Here is a 26,909-nt window from a genome sequence, read left to right as displayed (position 1 = left end):
ACTAACAGAGGGCAACTAAAAAGACATAAGGAGAGAAATTATGAAATATGAAGGAAAGTTAGCCCATAATATGAAAGAGGATGCAATTTTTTTCATAGATATATAAAGAATAAAAGAGAGGCAAGAATGGATATTGGACTGCTGGACAGAAACGCTGGAGACGTAATAATGGGGGACAAAGAAATGGGGGACAAACTTATTAAGTATTTTGCATCAGTCTTCACTGGGGAAGACACTAGCAGTGTGCCAAAATTTCAACAGTGTCAGGGGCAGGAGTAGTTGCTATAACTAAGGAGAAGGTGCTTGGGAAGCTGAAAGGTCTGAAGGTAGGTAAGTCATCTGGACCAGATGGACTACACACCAGGGTTCGGAAAGAGGCAGCCAAATGGGCAAAGAAGTGGCAGATGGAATATCATGTCAGGAAGTGTATGGTCATGCACTTTGGTAGAAGGAATAGAGGGGAAGACTATTTCTTAAACAGGGAGAAAATTCAAAAAGTCAGAGGTGCAAAGGGACTTGGGAGTCCTCGTGCAGGATTCCCTAAAGGTTAACTTATAGGTTCAGTTGGTGGTAAGGAAGGCAAATGCACTGTTAGAACTCATTTTGAGAGGACTGGAATATAAGAGAAAGGATGTGATGCTGAGGCTTTATAAGGCATTGGTCAGTCTGCACTTGGAGTACTGTATTAATTACTATGATTTTCCGATTTATTTTTGGATAATTGTTTTATGTCTTTTGAACAATTATCTAATAAATATAATTTGCCCAGATTTCATTTTTTTAGATATTTACAGATTAGGAATTTCTTAAATACTGTACTTCCTACTTTTCCAAATTTTGTGTCTTCAGGTATTTTGGAGAATTTGTTTGAACTAAATCCTTCTCAGAAAGGGCTAATATCAAAACTTTACAATATAATTATGAAGATACGTTCAGAGCCCTTCTATAAGATTAAAAATGATTGGGAAAGAGAACTTAACCTTACTATCCCTATTGAGAATTGGGAAAAAATTCTTCAATTAGTTAATACATCATCTATCTGTGCTAAACATTCATTAATACAGTTTAAGGTTGTGCATAGGGCGCATATGTCCAAGGATAAATTGGCTCATTTTTATTCCTATATAAATCCTATTTGTGACAGATGTCATTCTGAGATAGCGTCTTTAACTCATATGTTCTGGTCGTGTCCGCTTTTGAAAAAATATTGGAAAGACATTTTTGATATTATTTCTACGGTATTGAACATTGATTTACAACCTCATCCTATTACTGCAATTTTTGGTTTACCAATGATGGACTTACTCCATTTATCCTCTTCCGCTTGTCGAATGATTGCATTTCTTACATTAATGGCTAGAAGATCTATTTTGTTGAATTGGAAAGAAATTAATCCTCCTACCGTATTTCATTGGTTTTCTCAAACTATGTTATGTCTAACTTCTATTAAATTTGAAAAGATACAGAGACCATTTATTCAATATTTTCATATGATGTAATATGACCTTGTTCCAAGCCTATTTGTTTTTCCAGTTTCGATTTTATATATGTTGAGAGGATCGGAGTTGATGACACTGATGATTTTGTATTTTTGTGAGATATTATAAACAGCCCTTTTTTCATTTTTTCTTTTTCTCTTTTTCTTTTTTTGTTTTTTTTCTCCTTATTAGTTATTAGATTATTAGATTAGGTTTTTTTGCATAATTTTTTTTCTTTTTCTTTTTTCTGTTTTTTTTAAATATATATTATGATATACCTAGGTTTGCCTTGTTTATTTGCAAATTGTATCGTCCATGATTTGGAAATACTCATTTATACTGTAACCATTGCTTATGTATTCTTTCATGTTCAGTTGAAATGTGTATGTTTGTAATCCCATTATCTATGTATCAATTTTATCTTGTTGATATTAATAATAATAATAATAAAAAGATTGGAAAAGAAAGAAAGAAAAGGAGTACTGTATTGTGTAAAGATGTGTTGGCATTGAAAAGGGTCCAAAACAGGTTCACAACAATGATTCTAGAAATGAAAGGACTAACATACAGTATGAGGAGCATTTGATGGGCCTGGGCCTGTATTCACTGGAGATATGCAATCTGCTGAGAGTCAGATCAAAGGCATTCTAGTCTGGAGACCAAGCAAGTCCCAAGAGATACAGATACAATTCCGGACTAAACTTAGATCAATGAAGGATGCTTGACAGCTGTGGCAGGGCCTGAATGCTACCACCACCTACGAAGTGAAAGCGGCACAGGTGACATCAGGGCTTGGCTTCAAGATGAGCTCAATGCCAACTATGCTTGTTTTGACCGTCAAAACATGGAGGAACATCATGAACTCCCAAAGCCCCCAATGATCCTGTGAGTTCAGTCTCTGAGGCCAATGTGAGAGCATCCTTCAGGAGGGTGCACCCACGGAAAACATCTGGCCTGGATGACATACTTGGCCAGGTACTGATGACCTGTGCTAATCATCTGGCTCTTTAACCTCTCGCTTCGATAGTTTGAAGTTCCCACTTGCTTCAAACAGGCTTCAATTATACCAGTGCCTAAGAAAAACATGGTAACCTGTCTCAATGAATATCATCCAGTAGCACTTGCATCCAGAGTGATGAAGTGTTTTGAGTGGTTGGAGATGAAACATATCAACTCCTGTCTGAGAAGCGACTTGGATCCACTCCAATTTGCTTACAGGCACCACAGGTCCAAAGCAGATGCCATTTCATAGGCTCTTCACTTAACCCTGGAGCATCTGGACAGCAAAGATGCATATATCAGGATGCTCTATATCAACTACAGCTCAACATTCAATACTATCATCCGCTCAGAGCTAATCAATAGGCTTCAGGATCTTGGCCTCAATAACTCCTTGTATAATTGTATCCTCAATTCCCTCACTTGCAGAGCCCAGTCAGTTCAGATTGGTAATAACATCTCCTCCACAATTTCCATTAGCACAGGTGCACCAAAAGACTGTGCTTAGCCCCCGCTCTACTCACTTTACACTTATGACTGTGTAGCTAAGCACAGCTCCAATGCCATATTTAAGCTTGCTAACAACCCCATTGTCATAGGACGAATCAACATACAGTAGGGAGAATGAAAAATCTGGCTGAGTGGTGCCACAACAAGACCAAGGCGATGATTATTGACTTCAGGAGGAGGAAACCAGAGGTCCATGAGCCATTCCTCATCAAGGGATCAGAGGTGGAGAGGATCACCAACTTTAAATACCTCGGTGTTATCGGTGCAATTACGAAGATAACATAACAGCACCTGTGCTTCCTTAGAAGTTTACAAAGATTCGGCATGTCATCTAAAACTTTGATGAACTTCTACAGATCTGTCGTGGAGAGTATATTGACTGGCTGCATCACAGCTTGGTATGGGAACACCAACGACCTTGAATGGAAAATCCAACAAAAAGTAGTGGATACTGCCTCGTGTGTCACGCTACTTTTTAAAAAAGGATGTAGGCAAAAGACGGGCAACTATAGGTCAGTTAGCTTAACATCTGTAGTTGGGAAAATGCTTGAAGTTGTCATTAAGGAAGAAGTAGCGAAACATTTAGAAGGGAGTGGTTCTATTAGACAGATGCAGCATGGATTCAGAAAGGGCAGGTCCTGTTTGACAAACTTACTGGAGTGCTTTGAGGACATGAGTGCAATGGATAGAGGGGAATAGGTGGATGTCGTATACTTGGATTTCCAGAAAGCGTTCGATAAGGTGCCACACAAGAGACTTACAAATAAGATACAGATGCATGGAGTTGGAGGAAGTGTATTGGCATGGATAGTGGATAGTTAACCAATAGAAGGCAGAGAGTTGGTATAAGTGGGTGTTTCTCTGGCAGTCTGTGGTGAGTGGGGTGCCGCAGGGGTCGGTACTGAGTCCACAGCTGTTTACCATTTACATTGATGATTTGAAAGAGGGGACTGAGTGTAGCATAGCAAAATTTACTGATAACACTAAACTGCGTGGAAAAGCAAATTGTACAGAGGATGTGGAGAGTCTGCAGAGGGATATAGATAGGTTAAGTGAGTGGGCCAAGGTCTGGTGGATGGAATACAACATTGGTAAATGTGAGATCATCCACTTTGGAAGAAATAATAGAAGAGCAGATTATTATTTAAATGGTGAAAGATTGCAGCATGCTGTTGTGCAGAGGGACTTGGGAGTGCTTGTGCATGAATCACAACAAGTTGGCTTGCAGGTACAACAGTTTATTAAGAAGACAAACAGAATGTTGGCCTTCATTGCTAGAGGGATTGAATTCAAGAGCAGGGAGGTCATGCTGCAACTATACAGGGTACTGGTGAGGCCGCACCTGGAGTACTGTGTGCAGTTCTGGTCTCCATACTTAAGAAAGGATATACTGGCTTTGGAGGCAATGCAGAGAAGGTTCACCAGGTTGATTCCAGGGATGAAGAGGTTAACTTATGAGGAGAGATTGAGTCGCCTGGGACTATACTCTCTAGAATTCAGAAGAATGAGAGGGGATCTTATAGAAACATACAAAATTTTGAAAGAGATAGATAAGATAGAAGTAGGAAAATTGTTTCCATTGGTAGGTGAGACTAGAACCAGGGAACATTGCCTCAAGATTCAGGAGAGAAGATTTAGGATGGAGATGGGGAGAAACTGTTTTTCCCAGAGAGTGGTGAAGCTGTGGGATTCTCTGCCCAGGGAAGCAGTTGAGGCTTCTTCACTAAATATATTTAAGATATAGTTAGATAGGTTTTTACATAGTAGGGGCATTAAGGGTTATGGGGAAAAGGCAGGTAGATGGAGCTGAGTTTACGGACAGATCAGCCATGATCTTATTGAATGGCGGGGCAGGCTCGATGGGCCAGGTGGCCTACTCCTGCTCCTGTTTCTTATGTTCTTATGTAGTCCATCATGGGTAAAGCCCTCCCCACCTTTGAGCACATCTACACAGAGCATTGTCACAGGAAAGCAGTATCCATCACAAAGGAACCTCACCACCCAGGTCATGCTCTATTCTCGCTGCTGCCATCAGCAAGAAGGTACAGGAGCCTCAGGACTCTCACTTTCAGGTTCAGGAACAATAATTACCCCATCAGGCTCTTGAACCAGAGGGGATAACTTCACTCAACTTCACTTGTCCCATTGCTGAATTGTTCCCACAACTTATGGACTCATTTTCAAGGACTCATTATCTCATGCTCTTGATATTTATTGTTTTCTTAATTAATTTATTTATTATCTTTTTCCTTTCTTTTTGTATTTGCACAGTTTATTGTCTTTTGCACACTGGTTGTCTGCCCTGTTGAAACGGTCTTTCACTGATTCTATTACTATTATTAGACTTATTGAGTATACCTGCAAGAAAATGAATCTCAGGGTTATATACGAGGGGTGATTGATAAGTTTGTGGCCTAAGGTAGAAGGAGATGAGTTATTAACTTCAAACTTTCTTCATTTTCACTCGAAGAATAAACTGCATGTGCATGTAACGAGAGCTGTATAACTCATCTCCTTCTAACTAGGCCACAAACTTATCAATTACCCCTGCTGTGTACCACTTCTACAAAGAAGGGATCCGTATGCTCCAGGACCGCTGGACTAAGTGTGTAAATGTAAGAGGGGACTATGTTGGAAAATAAATGTGCTAGGTTTTCTGAAATTAACTCCTACTTTAGGCCACGAACTTATCAATCACCCCTCATATGTGACATATATGTACTTTGGTAATAAATTTACTTTGAACTTTGAGTTTGGAAGAATGAGGTGGAATTTCATTGAATAGTGAAAGCCTTAGGTAGAGTGGACATGAACAGGGTATTTCCTATAGTGGATGAGTCTAGGACTAGAGAGCACAGCTTCAAAATAGAGGGACATTCATTTAGAACAGAGATGACTGGAATTTCTATAGCCAGACGGTGGCGAATTGTCACAGGTGGCTGTGGAGGCCAGGTCATTAGGTATATTTAAAGTAGAGGTTGATGGGTTCTTGATTAGTCAGGACATCAAAGGTTTCAGGGAGAAGGTAGGAGAATGGGGTTGAGAGATCTAATAAATCAGCCATGATCAAATGGCGGAGCAGATGTGATGGGCCGAATGGCTTAATTCTACTCCTATGATTTATGATCTATTATTGTCACATGTACCGTGATACAGTAAAAAGCTTTTGTTTTGCAGACCATCCAGACAGATCATGCCATACACAATTACATGGTGGTACAGAAAACAGAATGCAGAATAGTGGTGCAGTGGAGAAGACAATCGGAGTGCAAAGTCTATGATGCGTTAGGTTTAGAGCTCAACACTACATCTTCTAGCATATGGGAAGTCCATTTAAGAGTCTGAAAGCAGTGGGATAGAAGCTGCAAACACAGCTCTTTGTATGCAATGCATAAAGTCAATTTGGAAAGTTCTTCCTGTCCATTTATATAATAGCACTTAAAACTCCCACCTAAATCTCAACAGGCTGCAGAAGGTACCCACCATTGAGAGCATTTTCAAAAATAGGTGCCTCAAAAATGCAGCATTAATCATTAAGGACCCCCATTTCCAGGCCATGCCCTCTTATTGCTACCATCAAGGAGGAGATACAGGAGCCTGAAACTACACACTCAACTATTCTGGATCAGCTTCTTCCCCTCTGCCATTAATTTCCAAATGGGCAATGAACCCATGAACACTACCTCAGCATTTCCCCTTTCTTTTTGCACTACTGTACTTATTTCATTTTTTATATATTTTTATTGTAATTTATATTTTAATTATCATTGTACTGCTTTAATTATTATTGTATTGCAATGTTCTGCTGCCGCAAAACAAATTCCAGCAGAATGCCAGTGATATTACTTCTTTTTCCTCTCTGCTATGATATTTCTGAACAATTCATGAATAATGTCATTACTTTTCATTTGTAGTTATTTATTTTTGTAATTTATTGTAATTTTGTCTTTGCACTGTACTACTGCAGTAAAACCACTTCATAAAACAGTGATAATAAACCTGATTCTGACAGTTGAATTCCCCGACTGCAAGCTAAACTTTATATAGCAACAAAATATAAATAAAACTATTATAATTCTCAACAACAAATTATTTTATCGCTATAGTCTTCGCTTTTATGTATTTCTGCAGCAGACCTGCTTGTTACAAATACTCCAGAAGACTCCCGCCAAACAGCCAATAACTATGTCCCAACCACCAATCAGAGCAAGAGAGGCGGGATGATGGCTTAGAAACATCCAATCAAGACGGCGTTGGGCCGGCTGGCGCCAAATCCTGAAGTTACTTTTTCGCGGCAATCGGAGCCTGAGTGTGGAGAGTCGGCTAGTGTTTCTGTCCGTGTGGTGAATTCAGCGGTTATCGAGGGTAGACGGCGTCCATAATCTCGGCACCGGGTCATTTCCAACATCCAGTCTAGGCAGAAGCAGCATCGAGTACCTTCCCGAACGGAGCAGCAGCCGGTGAGTGGCGGAGGGTGCAGACCGGGCCGGCTTGCTATGGCGGTCCGGGGTAACAGCCGGTGAGTGGCGGAGGGTGCAGACCGGGCCGGCTATTGCTGTGGCGGTGTAGGTCTTGAACGGAACAGTAACCGCTGGGGAGCAGCTTACTCTTTGATTATTTGAGGCTTCATCGTGTTAAGGGGTTACGTACAGGTTTCGAAGGGCCAAATAGTCTTCGACACATGTTCTCAATGATGACTGTTTGTCTCGCAGATTGTACCCAGTAGCTATCGCCAGCATGCCCACCACCAATGCCCGCTTTCAAACTACCATCAATTTCCCGAGAAAGAAATGGCATCGCAGTTGCAAAGCGACTCCGGATATTAACAAGGAGCTACCTCCACCCAGAGAGCTGCCTCTCAGCCCCCGCAAGCGCCTAGGTAATCTTTTATTTCGGTCTAATATTTGTCCTGTGTGTAGAACTTTATGGGGGGGGGGGGACGAGGACGATTTGTCTTTGCCTACTTAGTTATTTTTAGTTTTAATATTTATTGCTTTATTTTGTTTACTGAACGTTTTCGGTAGTTTTTGGTTCTTTAACTTCAGCCAAAAATAGCCTATCAATATCTCACCACTCATTGCTGTGTTAAGTACCTTCCCATGGCCTCTATTAGTAGTCTGTTAAATTTAGGAATATTTTCCATGATAACGAGAACTGTGAAACCTTTTTTTTAAAAAAAACAAAATTTTGTTAGTCTGATTTCCAGGTAAGAAAGGTCTATTCGGTGCAATGTTAGCATTGGTTTGGAGAGGGCTAGATGTAATGCTGAGGATTTATAAGGATTGGTCAGATCACATTTGAAGTTTTGCCAAAGGTTTTGGGCTCCATAGATGGGATGTGCTGGCAATGGGGAGAGTAGGGTGGAAGTTTGAGAATGAAAGGGTTAATGTAGAAGCACTGTTTGATGGCTCTGGGCCTGTACTAACTGGAGTTTCGAGGAATGTGTGGGGGGGGGGGGGGAGGGATTCTCGTTGACACCTATGGAATATTGAAAGGCCTTGATAGAGTAACATAGTTGGCGAGGAACTTCTTGGGCCGGGGTGGTGAATCTGGCATTCAATGCCACAGATGGCTGTCGATGGCTATTTTAAAGCAGAGGTTAGTAGGTTGTTGATTAGAAGGTGGTCAAAAGTTAAGGGGTGAAGGCAGGGGAATGAGATTGATGGAGATAGTAAATCTGCAATGGTGGAATGGCGGAGCCGTCTCATGGGACCAAGTGGCCTAATTCTGCTCCAATACCTTGTGGTTGGCAAGAGAACAACGCAAATTTGCTGTGGCATCCTGCCTGCTCGAATATAGTGATGGAGAAGGAAACCTCTACACTCTACAAGTTTAAAACTGTATGAAAGTCTGAAATCATGTTGGGAGTACAGCATTTGTGTGATTAAATAATGATATTTGTGGGGAGAGTCTTAAATATTGAAGAAACTAGTCCGTACAAAGGCAATGAGTGATCGATCAATAAGTTCTGACAGCTAGTGATGTAAACCACAGTAAAAAATGAAAGTAACGATTTTGATTTTGGCGGGATTCCAAGTCATGTATTTGGTGGAATTGTTGATCAGAGATTCCTTTTTACATCAAGGTTCAAAGAATATTGCTTTTAATGAAGTGTCTTTAACTTTAGGTGGTGAAAACCTGTGTAACATTCCTCAGTCTCTGCAATGCTCTCCCTCAAAGCAGAAGAAGGAAAATCAGCCTGTTACTCCTTCAACACCTAGGGGTCGGAAGTTGGAGTTTAGTAATAGTCCATTAAAACACTCTCCAGGAAAGCTTGAACTATCTGCTGAGAAATCACCAGAGCGGCCATTGTGTCTCCCCCAGAAAGGAGATGAGACCCCTTGTTCAACGGTGCGCTCCTGGCGGATGGTGAAAAGTCCTGTAGAGCTTTTTAAAAAGAAAGGTGTGTTCAATATTCTGTTTACCATTGTTTTTCCTTTTTCTTAGCGTTCCTCAATTGTCAAGTCATGGAATGATGGGTTTTAATAACACTGGTATTGTTTTAGGGAGGTACTGGAGTTTCGTTTACTTGGTTTGAGTTGTGACCAAATCATGAGATGTAGGAGAAGGGTTATTTGACCCATCAGTCTGTCCTGCCATTTGATTTAATGTCCCTCTCCTGCCTTCTCCCTGTAGCCTTTGCTGCTCTATAATCAAGAACCTATCAACCTCTGCTTTAAATGTTCGTGCCTTGCATTGAATTGGCAGAAAGTATAATGTGAGACCTGTTAGCTTAATAAATTAGAGAATGTCACGCAAAATTTGGTCCGATATCTGCTTGAGCCAGTTGATTTAGTGGTGTGCAGCAGGCTGGAGGTATTGAAGAGGATGCCTGCCATCTTGGGCCATTCCACTTTCTCTTCCTTTTGGGAGAAACACAGGAGTTTGAAAGCCCAGACACTGCAGCTTCTGCACCCCTATAAAACCTCTGAAACAATCATCTTGCACCCCTTCCCATCAGTGATCACATGTTCTTGTATTCTTGTAAATTGTCCTGTGATCTTGGGGTTAAATCGGTGGGCTGCTGGCAGTTCGAAGGGCCTGAGCTGTATCTCTAAATAAATAGTTTGCCTTGGTTATTCTATTACTGGCACTAGCACTTTTGTATTAAATCAGGTTGCTCTACAATCTGGCTGTTTGACATTTGTGTGCTTATTGTATTACTGTATATACTGTTGTTTTTTGTGAACAAAGCATTTAATTGGACCTCAAGTATATGACAATAAACTATCTACTCTGTATTACAATCGTATGGGTTTTGTGAAATGTATTGGAGTGCAAATCATAGTTGGCATCTTTAACACCAGTCCAGTGTGCAACGTTGTGATTCAGCAGAGACCAATGGAACTTCAACTAATTGCTTTTTTAAAAAATTATTTCAGATCTATGTTACCAACAGACCAAGCAGGTTTTAAACACTGCCATTCCTGAGCGTATTCTGGCACGTGAAGATGAGACCAAAGCCATTACCCAGTTTCTGCTGAACCATGTCTGTGAGGAGGAGCCAGGCAGTCTGTATATTTCTGGAGCACCTGGTACAGGAAAGACAGCTTGTCTGAACCGAATTCTTGCAGACCTGCAGGTATTACTGTCTGGAACCTGAAAGTGGTTGATTTGAGTTTCCTTAATGCCTTGGCTGCATAAACTTGAGTAAATACATCAGGGGTGTGGTTCTCAGATTGAACTTTTTTATGTCTTAGTCAACACTTAGGTTAACCACTTAGGCAGTGGTTAAATTTTATGACAGTAGCCATGGCTTGCAGAAACTGTTGCAGAGATGGGATTGGCTTTATGCCTTATCCTAGACACTTGACACAATCCAAGGTTACTTGTTATATAATTAGTATCCAAGACTGCAAAGGATTGCGAGGTGATATTGCGTTGTGCACATTGTTCCAGAGGAACATTCATGCATGTGCAAATGGTTTTGATCAATTATTTGCCAAGTTACAGCATGTGAGGTTGCTAAAGCAGTCTATGCTAATTCCGTGCTGCATGAGGTAATTCCACCAAGAATAGGCCCTGAAAATTCAACGAATATGTATTTTTTGTTTAGAAAATCAGGTTGAGACCTGTTTAGTTATTGGATGGATTAGTCAAGTGGGTGTAATTGGGCTAGAAAGGATTGTTCCTGTGCTGTGTATCTTTTTTAAATGCTAGAAGTGCTTGCCTGGTTAAGTAACATCTGCAGAGAGAATTGGTGTTCGAGTTAAAGTCATTGATGAAGTATATTTACACTTTCCAGTGCTGGATGGCTTCCTAGACTGAATAGCTTGCTGACTTGTGTTTAACAGTTCATCTATCAAGAGCTGCTTGGGTTATGGTAGGAAGTATGATGAAGATATGACAATAAAATCTACTGTGATTTCTATGCAATCTAATTTTTAACTTTATTGCAGGAGAAACTTGGTGCCTCTACACAAATTTTCATTAACTGCATGTCACTGAGGAGCTCGCAAGACATTTTTTGTACTGTCGCAGACAAACTGTTTGGAAAAGGCAAGCTGAAATGTGCAGGAAAAGATTTTCCAAAGAGACTGGCAAAAAAGTTAACCAGCGAGGGTCCGATGGTGTGAGTTGTGCCCACTGAGACGGGCAATTATTTTCTTTTTCCATTGGGTGTGGTAAAGGAGGGTGTGGGGCAATTCATTAGAGACTTGTGAGTAATGAGGGATTTTGATTATAGAAAAGATTAGGTTCTCTAAGTAAGGTTGGTCTGAGGTTTATGACTGTGAGGAACGTTGGACTTGGTAACTCGTGTGCTCTGCCTGAAAAGGCAAAGCAGATTTGACAAAGTCTCAAGATTAGGCGTTAACTCTGGGAAAGGGCAATGGATGGGGATTAATGTAGCTCAGTATTAAATTATTCTGCTGCGTAATTTTGTACATCAAAGGGAATTCACTGGGGTATGAAGTAGAGGTAGTAGAAACTGAGTAAAATTGCTCTGTATTAACATCAAGTCACTGCTTTTTTTATTATTAAATGTTTGAGTGAAATGTTGGTGTAGTTATTTACTGTTAGCAGCTCAAATATCTATACTGAGAGCACAGTTGAAAATGTGCATGAATAGTGGTATAAATTTTAACAGTAAAATATCATCAAGCTTATTTGAAAGAATCACCTGCCACTGCCACTACCACCAATGGAAAAGACTCACTTCTACTCTTCCAATGAAGGGTCTCTGCCTGAAAAATAACTGTTTTATGTTTTCCATTAATGCTGTCTGCTCCAGCATCTTGTGTGTGTTGCTTCAATTTCCAGCATATGAAGGTTTTCTCTTGTTTGTGACTGCCCTGTCCCATTTATTTGTGGTATGCAGCTGTGATGTAAATATTAATGTGATCTTGAATGTATAAATTTAAATTTAGTTGTATGTTGTGGGGATGTTTTTAAAAATGTCTCTTGAATGGAAATTTTCTACTGGGGAAAATAACGGATTTTGGTGACTACTAATAAAAATGTAATTAAGTACCCCCGTGCTGAATAAGAATAAATTCTAGTCCCAGGTATGAAGTATACTGAACACCTGTTAGTAACCCAAAGCTATTGTTCATTAAAAATAGTGGCCAATAAGGGGGAAAAACACTTTCTCCACCCACCTGAGTAGCTTGTATATAGAACAAGGAAAGTAGCCTCAAAACCTTAATTGGGTGGTACACAAGTCTGTTAGTAAGATAGTAGAATGTGACTTCTTTTGAGCATAAACATTGAATTGATTAAGCCAAATGGATTTTCACAGATATATATATATACCAGGAATATTTGATTTGTCTATCAAACTCCACTACTGTTTACTGTTTTTTAATGGTCAATTTTCTTGCAGCCTTTTGGTGTTGGATGAGATGGACCAGCTGGATAGCAAGGGTCAAAGTGTCCTCTACACAATATTTGAGTGGCCACATTTAAATAACTCAAGGCTGGTTCTAATCGGTAAGTTTGTAGTGTGCCCTGCTGTTGATGCTTTCTGGACCAGTAAAAATCAGTGCGAGCAATATTAAAGAATGGTGGTGTCCTGGTTTTGTAAACATTTAATTCAAGCTATCAATTGAATGATATTAGGCACAAGAGTAATGTCAGAAAATAGCAATCATACAACACTTTGTCAGCTACTAAATGTCATTTAAGCAGAAATGGCAGCAGGATTAGGTCATTTAACCCCTCGAGCCCACTCTACCATTCAATGCAATTGGCTGATTCTCAATGTCAGTACCATATTCTTATCTCCCCATACTTTTGTCTGGAAAAATTATTTCCTTACAATTTATTTAGTGACAATTCCTCCAGATTTCCAGGGTAGAAAATTCCATAAGCCAGACACCCTCTAAATAAAGAAATTTTGCTCCCTGGTCCTGAGACTGTGCCCCCTAGACAATGACTTGGGTTGGGAGGCACCCTCTGTTCCCAGTTTGTCAGGACTTCATATACTAGTGAGATGTCCTCTGTTCTTCTGAACTCTATAGAGTATGATCCTTGTCAATCCAATTGCACAGATAGATCTGCCATCCTGGGAATCTCTGCACACTTATGACAAGTGTATCTTTTCCAAGGTAATGAGAGGAAAATTGCATACTGTTTAAGGTGTGGTGTCACCTAGACCCTGTACAACGTAAGAGGAAATCCTTACTCTTCAGTGGTTTATATATCAGTTGCCTTTTTAACATGAAGTTCAGAGTATGGGAGCAGCATTTTCTGTGCAACTACAGTATGTGATCAGAGCTTGTAAATTCTGAGGTGGACCATTGCCATTCAGAAACCAATCATCTCTACAGAAAAAATAGCTTTCATGTTCTTTCAAAACCGTTTCTGTTAAAGCCACTGTTCAGTCAACCTCTTGGCCAACATCAGCCATTCAATGGTGACACAGGTGGCAGAATCAATGTGAACTTCTCTAGTACTTGCAAATGGTTGTACAGATTGAGATGGTGCAAATTTATTTCTCAGGAATTGCAAATGCTCTGGATCTCACGGATCGAATCCTGCCTCGACTGCAAGCACGCCCCATGTGCAAACCTCAGCTGCTGAATTTTGCTCCGTACACGAGGGACCAGATTGTGACCATTGTACAAGACCGGCTGAATCAGGTACAAAACTTGAGGGTGGTGGCCAAATCTGTAAATCCCATACAATGCAGAGTTGGGTGTAAAGCAGCTTCAAGTCTTCGATTACCCATCCTAAACAGACTACAGTTTGGAAGCTGTGTAATGTTGGCGTGATGTTTTGAAACAAACAACCCCTCAAGATTTGTGGACTGCAGTGGTACCCAGATGCAGTGGAAAGCCTGTCTTGCATGCTGTTCATACAACTCAGTGCATTGAGCTAGAATAAGCTAAAACAATAACAATGTAGAATAGTGTAGAAGCTTCTGAGGGGAAAGATGTGGTAAATGATAAACTGCAAAATGATGATGTGGAGTTTGAGGCCACAAGTCTATCATATACAAGAGGTCCATGCAGGATTTGGATGGGATAGTTGTTCTTGAGCCAGGTGGTACGTGCTTTCAGCCTGTTTTGTCTTCTGCCCAATGGGAAGGTGGGAAGAGGGAATATCTGACTCAGATCTCCTGCCCTCCTCCCCTACATTGACTGCTGGGTTCCATGTTGCCTGCTACTCTTCAGCCACAAAGGTCCTAACTGCCCGTGAAGACAGAAGGTCTGGAATCAAAGCATGGATGTTATGCATGCTAACTTTTGCTTTCCATAACTTGCAAGAGGAGTTTTTTAAGCGCTGTTGTTGACAATGATTAGGATTGAGAGTACAGCCTATCATTCTGGATCTCCAGCTTCAGAGATTTCTGTTAGGTGTGGAGACAGACAAGTGCAGGATCGATAAGTTGCACCATTTGTGCAGAGTTGATATGTACATGACTGATCACCACGTATATCTGGTATCCTGTGACCTTTGATACGTGCCATAAACTGCTGATTGAGATCCAAAATGTCCTTAATACTGTCTTCTCTATTCATGAGAAATTAATTCTAGCCATGCTCAAACTTGAGGAATTAACAAGTTGCACCCTGGCAGGTATGTGGAGTGAGTGGTGCAAGTATAGGACTAATCGCATGTCAGTTTATCTCAATTTTGTATTCTTAACACTGGGATGAAAATCTGTCTGATGTTAGAGACCAAAATCAATTAAGCTCAATCAGCCTGCCTTGTTCCACCCCCACCTTCTGATTCTATGCACTAGGCTCTGAGATTTTGATGAGTTTCTCTACTAAATTAAGGTACCCGGCGAGAGGGTCTTGGATGCTGCTGCCATTCAATTCTGCGCACGGAAGGTTTCATCTGTATCTGGTGATGCTCGAAAAGCCTTGGATGTGTGCAGGTAGGACATGGAAATTGAAACTAAAGATACATATGTTAACATAGATTACTTAGCGATTCTTTTTTAAACAGGAAAAAAATATATAATTTTACAAAAAACTATTCATAAACAGACAAAACTGACAAACTTGTCCATTTGTTTCCTGATCTTGAATTGGTGGGGAGTTGAAGAAGAGGAGAATGAGTTGAGCATTGATGCAGGGTACTGTTGTGGCATTAAAGTTTTCTGGAGGCTCTGACAAACGAGCCAGAGGCTAGAATTCCAACCTCACTGGCAGGTCTAGAATTTAATTTCTATAGATCTTGTAACTATTTGATAACCAGAAAAATTACCGCATTGTCAAAACAAATAATGTCAATTTTAAACCTCTGAGGCACCATTCTTTAAAAGCGATGCAATCCATAGGTTGTCCCTTGTACTTAACAACAAAAATTCCCTGAAATGCCTCAATGGTGGCATTGTTGATATGAAAATGGTGGTTACCATTTTCTCAAGGGAAAAGTTGGGGGTGGTTACTGTTGACCATAGACATGGGAGCCTTTCGGCTACTGCTCTGTTCGATCATGACCAATTTATTATCCATCTGGACCTCATTGTCCTGTCTTCTCCCTGTAACTATTGTGTCAATCTATATACAAGAACTTGTATAAACTCTGCTTTAAATATACCCAGTGACTTAGCCTCCACAGCCATCTGTAGCGATGAATTCCTCAGATTTACCACTCTCTGGCTAAAGAAATTCCTTCAGATCTCTGCTCCAAAGGGCTGTCCTTAAATACTGAAGCTGTGCCCTATGGTCCTAGACTCCCCCTCTATAGGAAACAGCCCCTCCATATCCACTCTATTCAGGCCTTTCAGTATTCCATAGGTTTCAATGAGATCTCCCTTGATTCTTTGAAACTCCAGTGAGTGGAGACCCAGAGCCATGAAAAGGTGCTAGTATGTTAACCCTTTCATTCATGGGATTATTCTTATAAACCTCTGGGGTCCTCTAAATGGCTGTTCTTTACCCTACCTTTTATTGGCTGAGTTGTCACGCACTTATTTATATATATTTTTTAAAAGTTCTCCCTTCTGCTCTGACTACTACAAATGGTGGAATAATTATTGCCCAGGTCTGGGACAATTAAATTATTTCACATTTCTAATTCATCAAACTCCCATTGCAAGGGGTGAAGAGCAAAGCAAGACCCCAGTGAGGATGCAGATCTTAATATACCTCTTTTCAGTATTACGTTCGGTTCATATGATGTAAATAATTGAGTGGACTTGGGGTTGGAGTGACCACGTGGGTTTCCTCACATTTCAAAGATATATTGGTTAGATTAATTAGTCACATGGGTGCAATTGGATGATGCAGGCTTGTTGGGCTAGAAAGACCTGTTACTGTGCTGTATCTAAATACAATTTTAAAATCGCTGCTCTTTTTGGGTAGACTCATGAACTATTTTTTAATTGCATTTATGTATTCTGTTGCTAAACCTACAGGCGAGCAGTGGAGATTGTGGAATCAGGCGTTCGAAATCAGGCAGTCGTGGAATGTAAGTTACTTTTGGAAGTATTAGCTGTGTATCATGCTAGTATCAACATTAAAAGAATAAAAAAACTTTATGTAAGGTACCTTCAAGCTCTAGGGAAACTTGCTGTCAGTTTTAGACACAACAGTGGGATTAAAGGGCAAGGGTAAGGGCAAGGAAACTCAGGACAGACTGGAGAACTCGTCTAGTGAGGCATTATGGGTGGAACTCAGGAATAAAAAGGGTTAATGGGTCTGCATTAGAGACCACCCACCAGTCCTAGGAATTTAGTGGAACAAATTTGTAGAGAGATCAGACTGCTGCAAGAAACACAAGTTTGTTATAGTGGGTGATTTTAACTTCCCACGTATTGACTGGGACTCCCATATTGTAAAAGGACCAAATGAGATAGTTTGTCAAGTGTGTTCAGGAAAGTTTCCTTAATCAGTATATAGAACTCACAACAGGAGTGTGCAATACTTGACCTGCTATGGGGGAATGAGACCAGGCAGGTGACAGAAGCTTGTGTAGGAGAACACTTTGCACCTAATGATCATAATGCCATTAGTTTCAAGAGATTTTGAGGCCCTGGTTAGGAAAAAGGTGCATAGCAAGTATAGGCAGGTAGGAACAAATGAGTTACTTGTGGAGTATAAGAAGTGCAAGAGAATACTTGAGAAAGAAATCAGGAGGGTTAAAATAAAGCATGAGGTTGCCCGAGCAGACAAGATGAAGAACAAAGGGATTGCAAAAGACAAAATCAGTCTTCTGGAAGATCGGGATGGTAATCCATGTGTGGAGCCAAAAGAGATGGGGGAGAATCTTAAATGGAATGGTTTGCATCTGTATTTCCTCAGGAGATGGACACTGAGTCTATAGAAATGGGGCAAAGCAGCAGTGACGTCATGGACTCTATACAGATTAGAGGAGGAGGTGTTTGCTGCCTTGAGGCAAAGTAGGGTAGATAAATCCTTAGTGCCTGACAAGGTGTTCCCATGGATCCTGTGTGAGGCAAGTGCAGAAATTGCAGGGGCCCTGGCAGATATGTTTAAATCATCCTTAGTGACGGATGAGGTACTGGAGGAATGGAGGATAGCTAATGTTTCACTGTTTAAGAAAGATTCTAAAATAAATCAGGAATTTATAGGCCAGTGAGCCTGACATCAGTTGTGGGAAAGTTATTGGAAGGTATTCTAAGGGTCCGGATATGAGTATTTGGATAGACAGGGACAGATTAGAGATAGTCAGCATGGCCTTGTGCATGGTAGGTCATGTCTAACCAATCTTATAGAGTACTGGATCAGTAAATTTGCGGATGACCCTAAGAATGGAGATGTAGAGGACAGCGAGGAAGGCTATCATGGCTTGCAGCTGGAAAAAAATGGGCTGAAAGATGGTACTTAATCCATACGAGTACAAGGTGTTGCGCTAACCAGGGTAGGTCTCACACAGTGAACAGTAGGGTACTGAGGAGTGTGGTAGAGCAAAGGGGTCTGGGAATATAGGTCTGTAATTCATTGGAAGTGGTGTCCCGGGTAGGGTTGTAAAGAAAGCTTTTGGCACATGGGCATAAGACATTGGTGAGGCCTAATTTGGAGTATTGTGTGCAATTTTGGTCACCTACCTACAGGAAAGATTTAAGTAAGTTTGAAGGAGTACAAAGAAAATTTACAAGGATGTTGCTGGGAGCGGTGGACCTGTGATATAGAGAAAGATTGAATAGGTTAGACTTCATTCCTTGGAATGTGGAAGATTAAGGTGAGATTTGATATTTAAGTACAGATGGCGTAAATGCAAGCAGACTTTTTTCCATTGAGGTTGGGTGGAACTACAACTTAGAGGTCATGAGTTAAGGGTGACAGATGAAAAGATTAAGGGGAACATGGGAAACCACTCAGTGAATTGTGAGTGTGGAACCTGCTGCCAGTGCAAGTGGTGCATGTGAGCTCAATTTCAAAGTTTAAGAGAAGGTTGGATAGGTACACGGATAGTAGGGGTATGGAGGGCTATGGTCCTAGTGCAGGTTGATGGGAGTAGACAGTTTAAATGGTTTGGCACAGACTGGGCCGAATGGCCTGTTTGTACTTCATGGCTCTTGGGTTATTTAAGGTGTTTGTATGTGGACACAATCTGCAAGGGCATTGTAAAGCTGTCCTAAAAAAGTATTCTGCCAAGAGGGGGCCATTCAACACTGGTTTTTATCTTGTTTCATGTTACCATGCTGAAGTCCAATCCAGGGAAACTATTGGTTTCCTGCCCTGTTTTAGAATGCTTTGTTCCTCAGAACAAATCCAAGCCTTCCAGTCCAGGAATGTAATGGGGCCAATCCCTGGTCTTGATGGGGAATGCTGCTATTACTGGTACAGTCCACAACAAATTGACCATGCTTTAAGTTTCTAATCACCCATCTCTTTCCCTAACAATGCACATGATATATGGTGGTATCTCAGTTTGGGATTAGATATTAATAGAATGTGAGGTAGGAATTCTATATGGGGAATTGTTCACAAATGCAATGAACCAAAATCTTTTGCATCATATCCATGCCCATGGATGGAAAATGTGTGGTTTCAGACCCATGTCAGGTGTAGTACAGGAAGTTGCAAAATAGATATTAACAATAATTCATGCTTCTAAAACTGCATAGATACCAAAATTGTTATGTCAGGTCTTATAATTCTGGCTGGTTATATTCATGCCAAACTTTTTGCCTATTTACACTGATCTTATTTACCTGTATTGGGATCATATCCTTCTATGCCTACCCATTTTTAGGTATCTGAATGTCTCAAATGTAATGATTGTATCTGGCTCCACCTCCAGTACATGTAGTACATTTCAGGTATCAACCACTTACATTTTTAAATGGAGGGGCTTCCCCCTCAGATCTCCTTTAAATATCTTCCTTCACATTAAATTTATGCAATATTATTTCTCTCTTGGGCTCAACTTCCTTATCCCTTGATCTTAAATAGTAGAATAATTTAAATTGCTGGAACTAAAAGCTACTACCGATGATCAGGGCATTCCTTGTCTGCTCTAACCCATAAGTGACTTTAGGCTTGACTGTTAATTTCAGCCTCAAATGAAATGGGGAAGGAATATAAAAGCCCTTGGGCAAAAATGAGTCTTGAAGATTAGAAGGTTGCATTTTATGGTAATACCATTTGGATTTTTCCCCCCCCCCCCAAAGCTAAATCTCCGGTCAAGACTCGTAATCCAGGCCTAAAAAAGGTTGGGTTGCCACACATTTCCCAAGTAATCTCTGAAGTGTATGGCGACCGGATGACACCCAGCTCTGGGTCAGAGTGCTTTCCTCTGCAGCAGAAACTCCTGGTCTGTTCACTGCTTCTCCTAACCAGGCGGTCCAAAGTGAAAGAAGTTGGTCTTGGAAAGGTAAGCAAATCAAATTGTTGTGAGCTTAATCTTCAAAGAAGAATTCTATTTGTTATGCAACTTTTCATTCTCCTGGATGAGATGTTAAAATAAATCCATCTGGACTTTTGGGGATCTCTTTTAAATGGACATTCCCACCTGAACTTTGAAGAGCTGTAGAGTTGTTTTAGATTTGTTTTCGGATCCAGGAATTAATTGACCTGGCCAATATTTAACTTTGTTTGCAAGTTAGTGGCATTTTAAAATGGTAACAAGACCAAAAATGCTGACAAGATGGATGTTAAGTTTTATTTTTAATTGGGGAAATTGTAATATGTAGTTTTGCTAACTTTAAATTAAAATGTGCGTGAGTGGGCGGGGAATAGTAAATGCAAGTCGGCACAGAAACGTGATGTAAAGTGTTTTAAAGTGGTTGTACTGAAAGAAGACGGTGTCTCCTAAATGCCAAGGTTTGAAAATTTCACAGCTATTGGATCAGTACAACAAAGATCAATGACTATTGCTATTTTAGTTTAATTTTATAATGACAGGGTTTGAGTAATATTTATTATTCCTTTTGTGTGCACTGAAAACCTAGTTAAGTCGTACTTTTCATCACCACTACTCCAACCCCTTGTTTATCAATGAGCAAATAATGTGTATCATCAGTTTTACATTGTTGCTAAGCAGGGAAAAGCCTGGGGTGACACAAAACATTTCCCACTGGGGTAGAGATGTTTTCCAGTTCACTAACTATTTTGTAAGGTGAAAACTGTCAAATTAGCCTGGCTAAGTAAATGTGAGGGCGTGGCTTTGATTGACCTAACACCAACTGGGGTACAGGGTCCCAAGTGGCAGCCTCTAACAACTAGTGTGATGTAAGCAAAGCAGAAGGTTAGAGGTTAAAGAAATTCGGACGTGAGGAAGAGGTTCAATGTACAACTACGTTGACAGTGCACAGAAATGGATAATCAAATGTGATCAGAGATTAGACCGAGTCAAGTTTGTTTTTCCCCTGTTGATGTGGTGTTGAAATGGTAATCCTGCTTAGTGTGAAGGGGGCTAAGTGCAGACTTTGCCTGATAATCTGCAGTGGACTGTAACCACTAGGATAGTGGGACAGCAGAGTTACTTTAGATTCTCCTGTGCTCTTGTGCTACTTAAGACCTGCAGCTCCAGCTTGGCACATTAACCCCATATCTGATGGCTTCATGACCAGGCAGTTAGTGAACCGAAGCATGGAATTGCTCAGTGGTTTCTATTTGAAACTCTGGTGTTTTGTGATCCAGTCAGAATGAGGCCTAATAAATGGCAGTAAGCAACAGTTTTAAGTGTTAACGAGAACAAGGGAGAGCCAAGACCAAGTTGTGGTCATCCTCCACAAAATTCTAGTGATGAGAATTGGTCTATAAATAGCCAGATTCAGTATTTGACACCTGCTACAGAAAATCTAAGAAATTTCTAGAACAATCCAGAGGCAACTGTACTGCATTTACTGGAAAATTCACTGAACAGTTACAAATAATTGAGGTGGATCCTGAAGAAATTAATACCATCCACAAACCCATAAGGATGCTCAAGTAACAGCTTATGTGGGTTAAAGGTGACCTGGGACTCGGATTCCCTCTAAACCAAATGAGATGCATGGTGGAAATCTGCATCAAAGAGGACAGGAGTGGTATCCGTTTGGGTTACCTGGAGAAATCGGTGGTAGTAGGAATGACTTCAGGACAAAACTACCATGCTGTGCCAATGGCTTGTAAGAGGGATTGGCCACAAAAGTCTCGCTGCAAATTTAGGGAACAGTGAGACCACATCTGGAGTAACAAGCAAAGTTTTGGTCTAATTTTTTAAAAAAAGGTAATATCGCAGAGAGTTCAATTCCTGGGGTGAAGAATGTTGATTAGCCCTGTACTCCTAATTTTCAGAAATAAAATGGAAATGTACAAAATTCTCAGGGATTTGATCAGTGTCATTGCTGGGTGCTGGTATGTCTTCTGTCTTTCTTTCTCATCTCTTCTCCCCCCCCCCCCCCTCCCCCCATTGACTTTAATGAAGGAATTTTTATCTTTTGTGGGCTACTAATTTTTGGACCTGGCAGAAGTTATTTTGCTTTGGACTTTTCCCATTTGCTGCCCATTATAGGCCAGGATCAATTTAGTTATATTTTCATTGAATGGCAAAAGGGCCACAAGGGTTTCCATGGGCTCATTGGTGTTCTATGTTTCAGCTCCATGACACCTACAGCAAAGTTTGCAGAAGCCACCAGGTGACTGGGGTTGACCAGTCGGAATGCTTGTCGCTCTGCAGCCTTCTGGAGTCGAGGGGAATCGTGTGGCTCAAGCAATCAAAGGAAGCTCGGCTCTCAAAAGTAAGACGGCTGAGTTTAGATTGTATTTAGAAATATCCTGATTCAATTTTCCAAGTTCAGAGAGGACCAACAGGGTCAGTAGAGAAACTCTTCACTGATTGGAAACTGGGGCCGAGGGAAGAGTTTTAAATTAAACCTGTTGTTAAACCTGTGTAAATAGAAATTTGTATTTCCCACAAGCTAACATTGATGCTTATTTCATTTTAACCAGTTTGGGTCAAAGGTGAGAGTATTCAGGTTTTTCCAGATTTATTTATCACACATAGTAAAACACATCGTTTGCATTAATGAACACATCTGAGGATGTGCTGGGGGCAGTCTGCAAGTGTTGCCACACATCACAGCACCAACCGCATGCCCACAATGCTCGGTGGATCACAGCAAAACAGAACAAGCCCCATTCTTCTCTCCCGATCACCCATGCACATACAGTCTGCAGACATTAGGCCTTTAACTTCCCCAACGCATTGCAGTCTAATTTACTGCATAATATGCCAAAGGGTTTTCCAAGGTTTTTCTTGTTCCTAAGTAATGTATGACATTCTATTGTGTGGTAGTTCTGCAATTCCCTCCCCAACTCACTTGACATTTTCCTCCAAGATTTTAAAACTTCTCTCTGGATCAGTACAGTATTTCAACCTGCTGAGTTCTTCCAACAAATTGTTTGTGCTCCAGGTTATGGCATTTGCAAACTCGTACCTCCTTAAAATGTTCCTTAGACCAAGCCTATGATCACCGACCCAATATTTAATTTAGGATCACATAAAATGTCATTTAGCATTGCCAGTGAATGGTATTTCTCTGGTATAGATGGGGAACTGCTTTGTTGAGCATCTTCACTCTGTCCACCACAAAAGGTGAGATTTCCCAGTGGTCACCCATTTTAGTTCAACTTGCCATTCCTATTCCAACATGTCAGCCCATGGCCTCCACTGCTGCCACAATGAGGGCACACTCTAGTAAGAGGAGCAACACATTTTGTATGGGTGGCATCCAACCTGCAGGCATGAACTTTGGATTTTCTCAAATTTCCAGTAACTGCTTTTTTTTTCCCACCCCGTTTCTCACCCCCCACGCCCATTCTGGTTCCCCTTCTCACCTGCCCAACACTTCCCTTTGGTTCTGTTCCTCTTTCCTTTTCCATAGTCCACTCCTATTAAATCCCTTCCCTTACAGCTCTTTACTTCTATCTATTCCTCCCCCTCCCAGCTTCTTACTTTGCTCCTCTTCTCTCTCTCTCTCTCCCCCCCCCCCCCCCCCCCACCCACTTTTCCCCATCACTTGGTCTCATCCATTATCTGCAGGCTTGTATTCCTTTCTCCTATCCCTACCTTATTCTGGGTTCTGCCCCTTTCCTTTCCGGTCCTGATGACAGATCTGAGCCCAATGTGTCAACTGTTTATTCCCCTTCATAGGCACTGCCTGATTTGCTGGGTTACTCCAGCATTTTGAGCCTGTTGCTCAAGATCCATACAGAATCTCCTCTTTGTGAATTGTATTTGTGGCCAAGTGTCACCACTAGATGGGGCTTTGGAACTACTGTTTATTCCAACTGCAAAGATGTGCGCGCTTTCCTGTGTCCATGGCGGAGACTTGTGCCTCCAGCATGCAGTCCTTCCGAAGTGGAACTCCTGATCTGTATGAACCAGCTAACCACTCAGTCTGCCTGCACCCAAGAACTTTTCATTTGTATCACACTGAGAGGTAGCACTGCAACCTTGTTCATCTCCTGGCTGGGCTGCAGAGGCTGGATCCACCACAGAAAATGCCCTATAATCATTGTCCAAGTGGAGATGCGTACTCATTCATTTATCATGTGCATCAAGACGTACAGTGAAATGCATTGTTTGTGCTGACAGCCAACACGGGGGCATCCTGCTAATGTTGCTGTATTTTCCTGTGCCAATATTGCTTGCCCACAATGTTCAGCAGAACAACAACAAAAACAAGCCCCTTTCCTCCCATCCACTCACACACCAACAAACCTCCAGTGGACTCGCAGAGATCCTTTGCACCACCGGTTTGCTTGTATTCTTAGAGCCAGCTGGGTGAACACTGACTAGTTTCCTCAGGACGAGAAGTGTAACCTTGGACTCGTGCCACAAATGTTGGTTCCCTTTTCCCATTGTGTTGTCGACCTTGTCCATGCTCTGAGCTTTGAGAGATTGGGGATGAGTAACACTCTTGATTTGACTGCAAGGTTGTTTTAATGACTGAATGCTCACCAAACGCGTGGAACAGCTACTGGTGTTGAAAGCGCTGGGTCATGGGGAAACTCATTTCGTGTATCAAAGCAGAAAGGGTGATACCGTGGGCGACACGTAAAACAGCTGTGCCTTGCCTGGTTTCTAAAGCATTCAACACAGGAGAACTCCAGGTCAGGCAGTGTCTGAGCTTCATTGGGACCTTGGTCGGAAACATCAACTGTTATTCTTCTACTCTCTAACCCCCCGCCAATAGATGCTGCCTCACTCACTTGCTAAGTCCCTCGGCACTTGTGTTTTGCTCAGATTTCTAGCATCTTGTGTCCTAAAGCAATCAAACCCTTGTTTCCAAATGGCTGGGTCAAGAGAACTGTTTTTCTTTTCCCCAAAGGGTGTAACATGATCTTTATTTGTGGGAAGAGGAGAAGCAATAGGTGGTAACCATGATTGTTCTGATGGAGATGCTGTATTTTAACAGGTGGATACCTGTTCTAATTGCCCAACTCTCTCCTTAGGTTGGCCTGAAGATTGAAGAGGAGGATGTTGAACATGCTCTGAATGACAAAGCCCTGACAGGGAGCATTTTACAAAGAGGACTGGAATATTTTTTAAACTGATTGTTTTTAATAATTCCCATCACCTTGGTTCTGTCAGTAAAGCAACAGTGTCACAAACATGCTTTCAGGAAAGTATTGTTGCATCTATTCGATAATTTGTCATTTTCTGAGCTGCTGCTGGGTTTCAGTGCTGAACCTTGTTTTGTACACTATTTCAAGTACTTGGGGAGTGATGAATTCCAGTGCCCATCAGGTGTACACAGCACAGTTGATAAAAGCATTGGCCAGCTTAATGAGCTGCCAGAAATCAGCAGTGTGGAAGAGAGACCAGCTGGAATATTTACCAACACAAAAGCTGGGGCTTTTAAAATTGGTACTTACAGCAGCACAGTTTTAGAATACTGCTGATGGAGGTGTACATTAGCTAAGTGGCCTCATGTTGCTATCCTTATTTTGTAAAAGGTTGTACGAGATGGGTTTCTTGTGTAATTCTTAATGACATCCCTTTGGGAGGTTGGTGTTTTTAAATATATTTATAAAAATGACTTTGCTTTTGAGTAATCTCTACAAAGCAATAGCTTGTTTATGTTGCAAGCTAGTGGATTCTTAACTGAACTAAGACTATTATCTCGTCCTATTTTTAAAATCCAAAGGAGAGATCCTCTTGTTTAAGCTTTTGTTTTGAGGCACAGGGCAAGAGATTGATAAATATTTTGGCTGCATAGCATTAACCTTTGTTTCAATTTCCATCAAGACTATCAGTGTGAAGATAAAGCCTGCAACTTGAATTTTGACATCAATAGATTGTTCCATGCATCTGGTGAACAACTGAAAGAATGTTTAACATGGGAATATTTATTTTTGTCAATCCCCTTGTATTGCAGAAACTTGGAAAATAAAGAACCTTTAATGTCATGCTATAGTGTGGCTCTCAGTTTTTCTATTTCCCTGTTCTGATGTGCCTTTTATTTATTTCTCCCTCCCTCATGCAGATCAATTGTTTATCAAATGTCCCAATCTCCTGATCTTTGCCCTATTGCAGATGTTCTCTAAATCCTCCAATCTCATACCCCTTCTTTCAATTAGTGTCCAGATATATTTTACTGTGGGTCTTTAATGTACTCACCAATTGGCCTTCCACAGGTTACTCAGGTAGTTCCACAATTTTGCTAAAATCCATCCTGAATGATTGGTATCTTTGATAGACTACTCCAAGGACCTTAACCTGTGGAAAGTCTTCTGAGCCACTTAGTGCTTTGCTCCTGGTAGGGTCATCCATGGCAGTAAGGTCAAGTGAGTAGTAATGATCCAACAAAGACCTCAGTGGTGGATGGTGACACAATGGCAGGGGAAGGTCTACAATCTTGTGTTCCACACTACTGGGGCTGGTCTGTCAAGGATCAAGTGATGGATGCCCACGCATCATCCTCCTCACATTACAACAGTCAAGCAGAGGCACTGAGGGAATCCACTCTAACAACCCCTTCGATGAACATCATGTGTGACTCAAATGCACAATGCCTACTAGAATCAGAAAACTACAGTGCGGAAACAGGCCCTTTGTCCTATTTAG

At 41.1% G+C, this 26,909-nt stretch overlaps 1 protein-coding gene across 1 annotated transcript; it reads left to right on the top strand.

The window, feature by feature from the left end:
• The first annotated feature begins 7,286 nt into the window (after positions 1 to 7,286).
• cdc6 (cell division cycle 6 homolog (S. cerevisiae)) lies at positions 7,287 to 26,251 on the top strand. The gene is made up of 12 exons (XM_073071880.1): positions 7,287 to 7,447; positions 7,700 to 7,866; positions 9,115 to 9,390; positions 10,370 to 10,569; positions 11,387 to 11,559; positions 12,811 to 12,917; positions 13,929 to 14,068; positions 15,212 to 15,312; positions 16,801 to 16,853; positions 20,023 to 20,225; positions 22,435 to 22,575; positions 25,295 to 26,251. The coding sequence occupies exons 2-12, from the start codon at positions 7,725 to 7,727 to the stop codon at positions 25,394 to 25,396; spliced, it is 1,638 nt and encodes a 545-aa protein (XP_072927981.1). The 5' UTR covers positions 7,287 to 7,447; positions 7,700 to 7,724; the 3' UTR covers positions 25,397 to 26,251.
• The last annotated feature ends 658 nt before the right edge of the window (positions 26,252 to 26,909 follow it).

This window comes from Hemitrygon akajei, chromosome 18 (genome assembly GCF_048418815.1).
Source record: "Hemitrygon akajei chromosome 18, sHemAka1.3, whole genome shotgun sequence".
Classification (NCBI taxonomy): Eukaryota; Metazoa; Chordata; class Chondrichthyes; order Myliobatiformes; family Dasyatidae; genus Hemitrygon; species Hemitrygon akajei.
The sequence above is the reverse complement of the archived record's forward strand: the minus strand, read 5'-3'. Positions and strand labels throughout refer to the sequence as shown.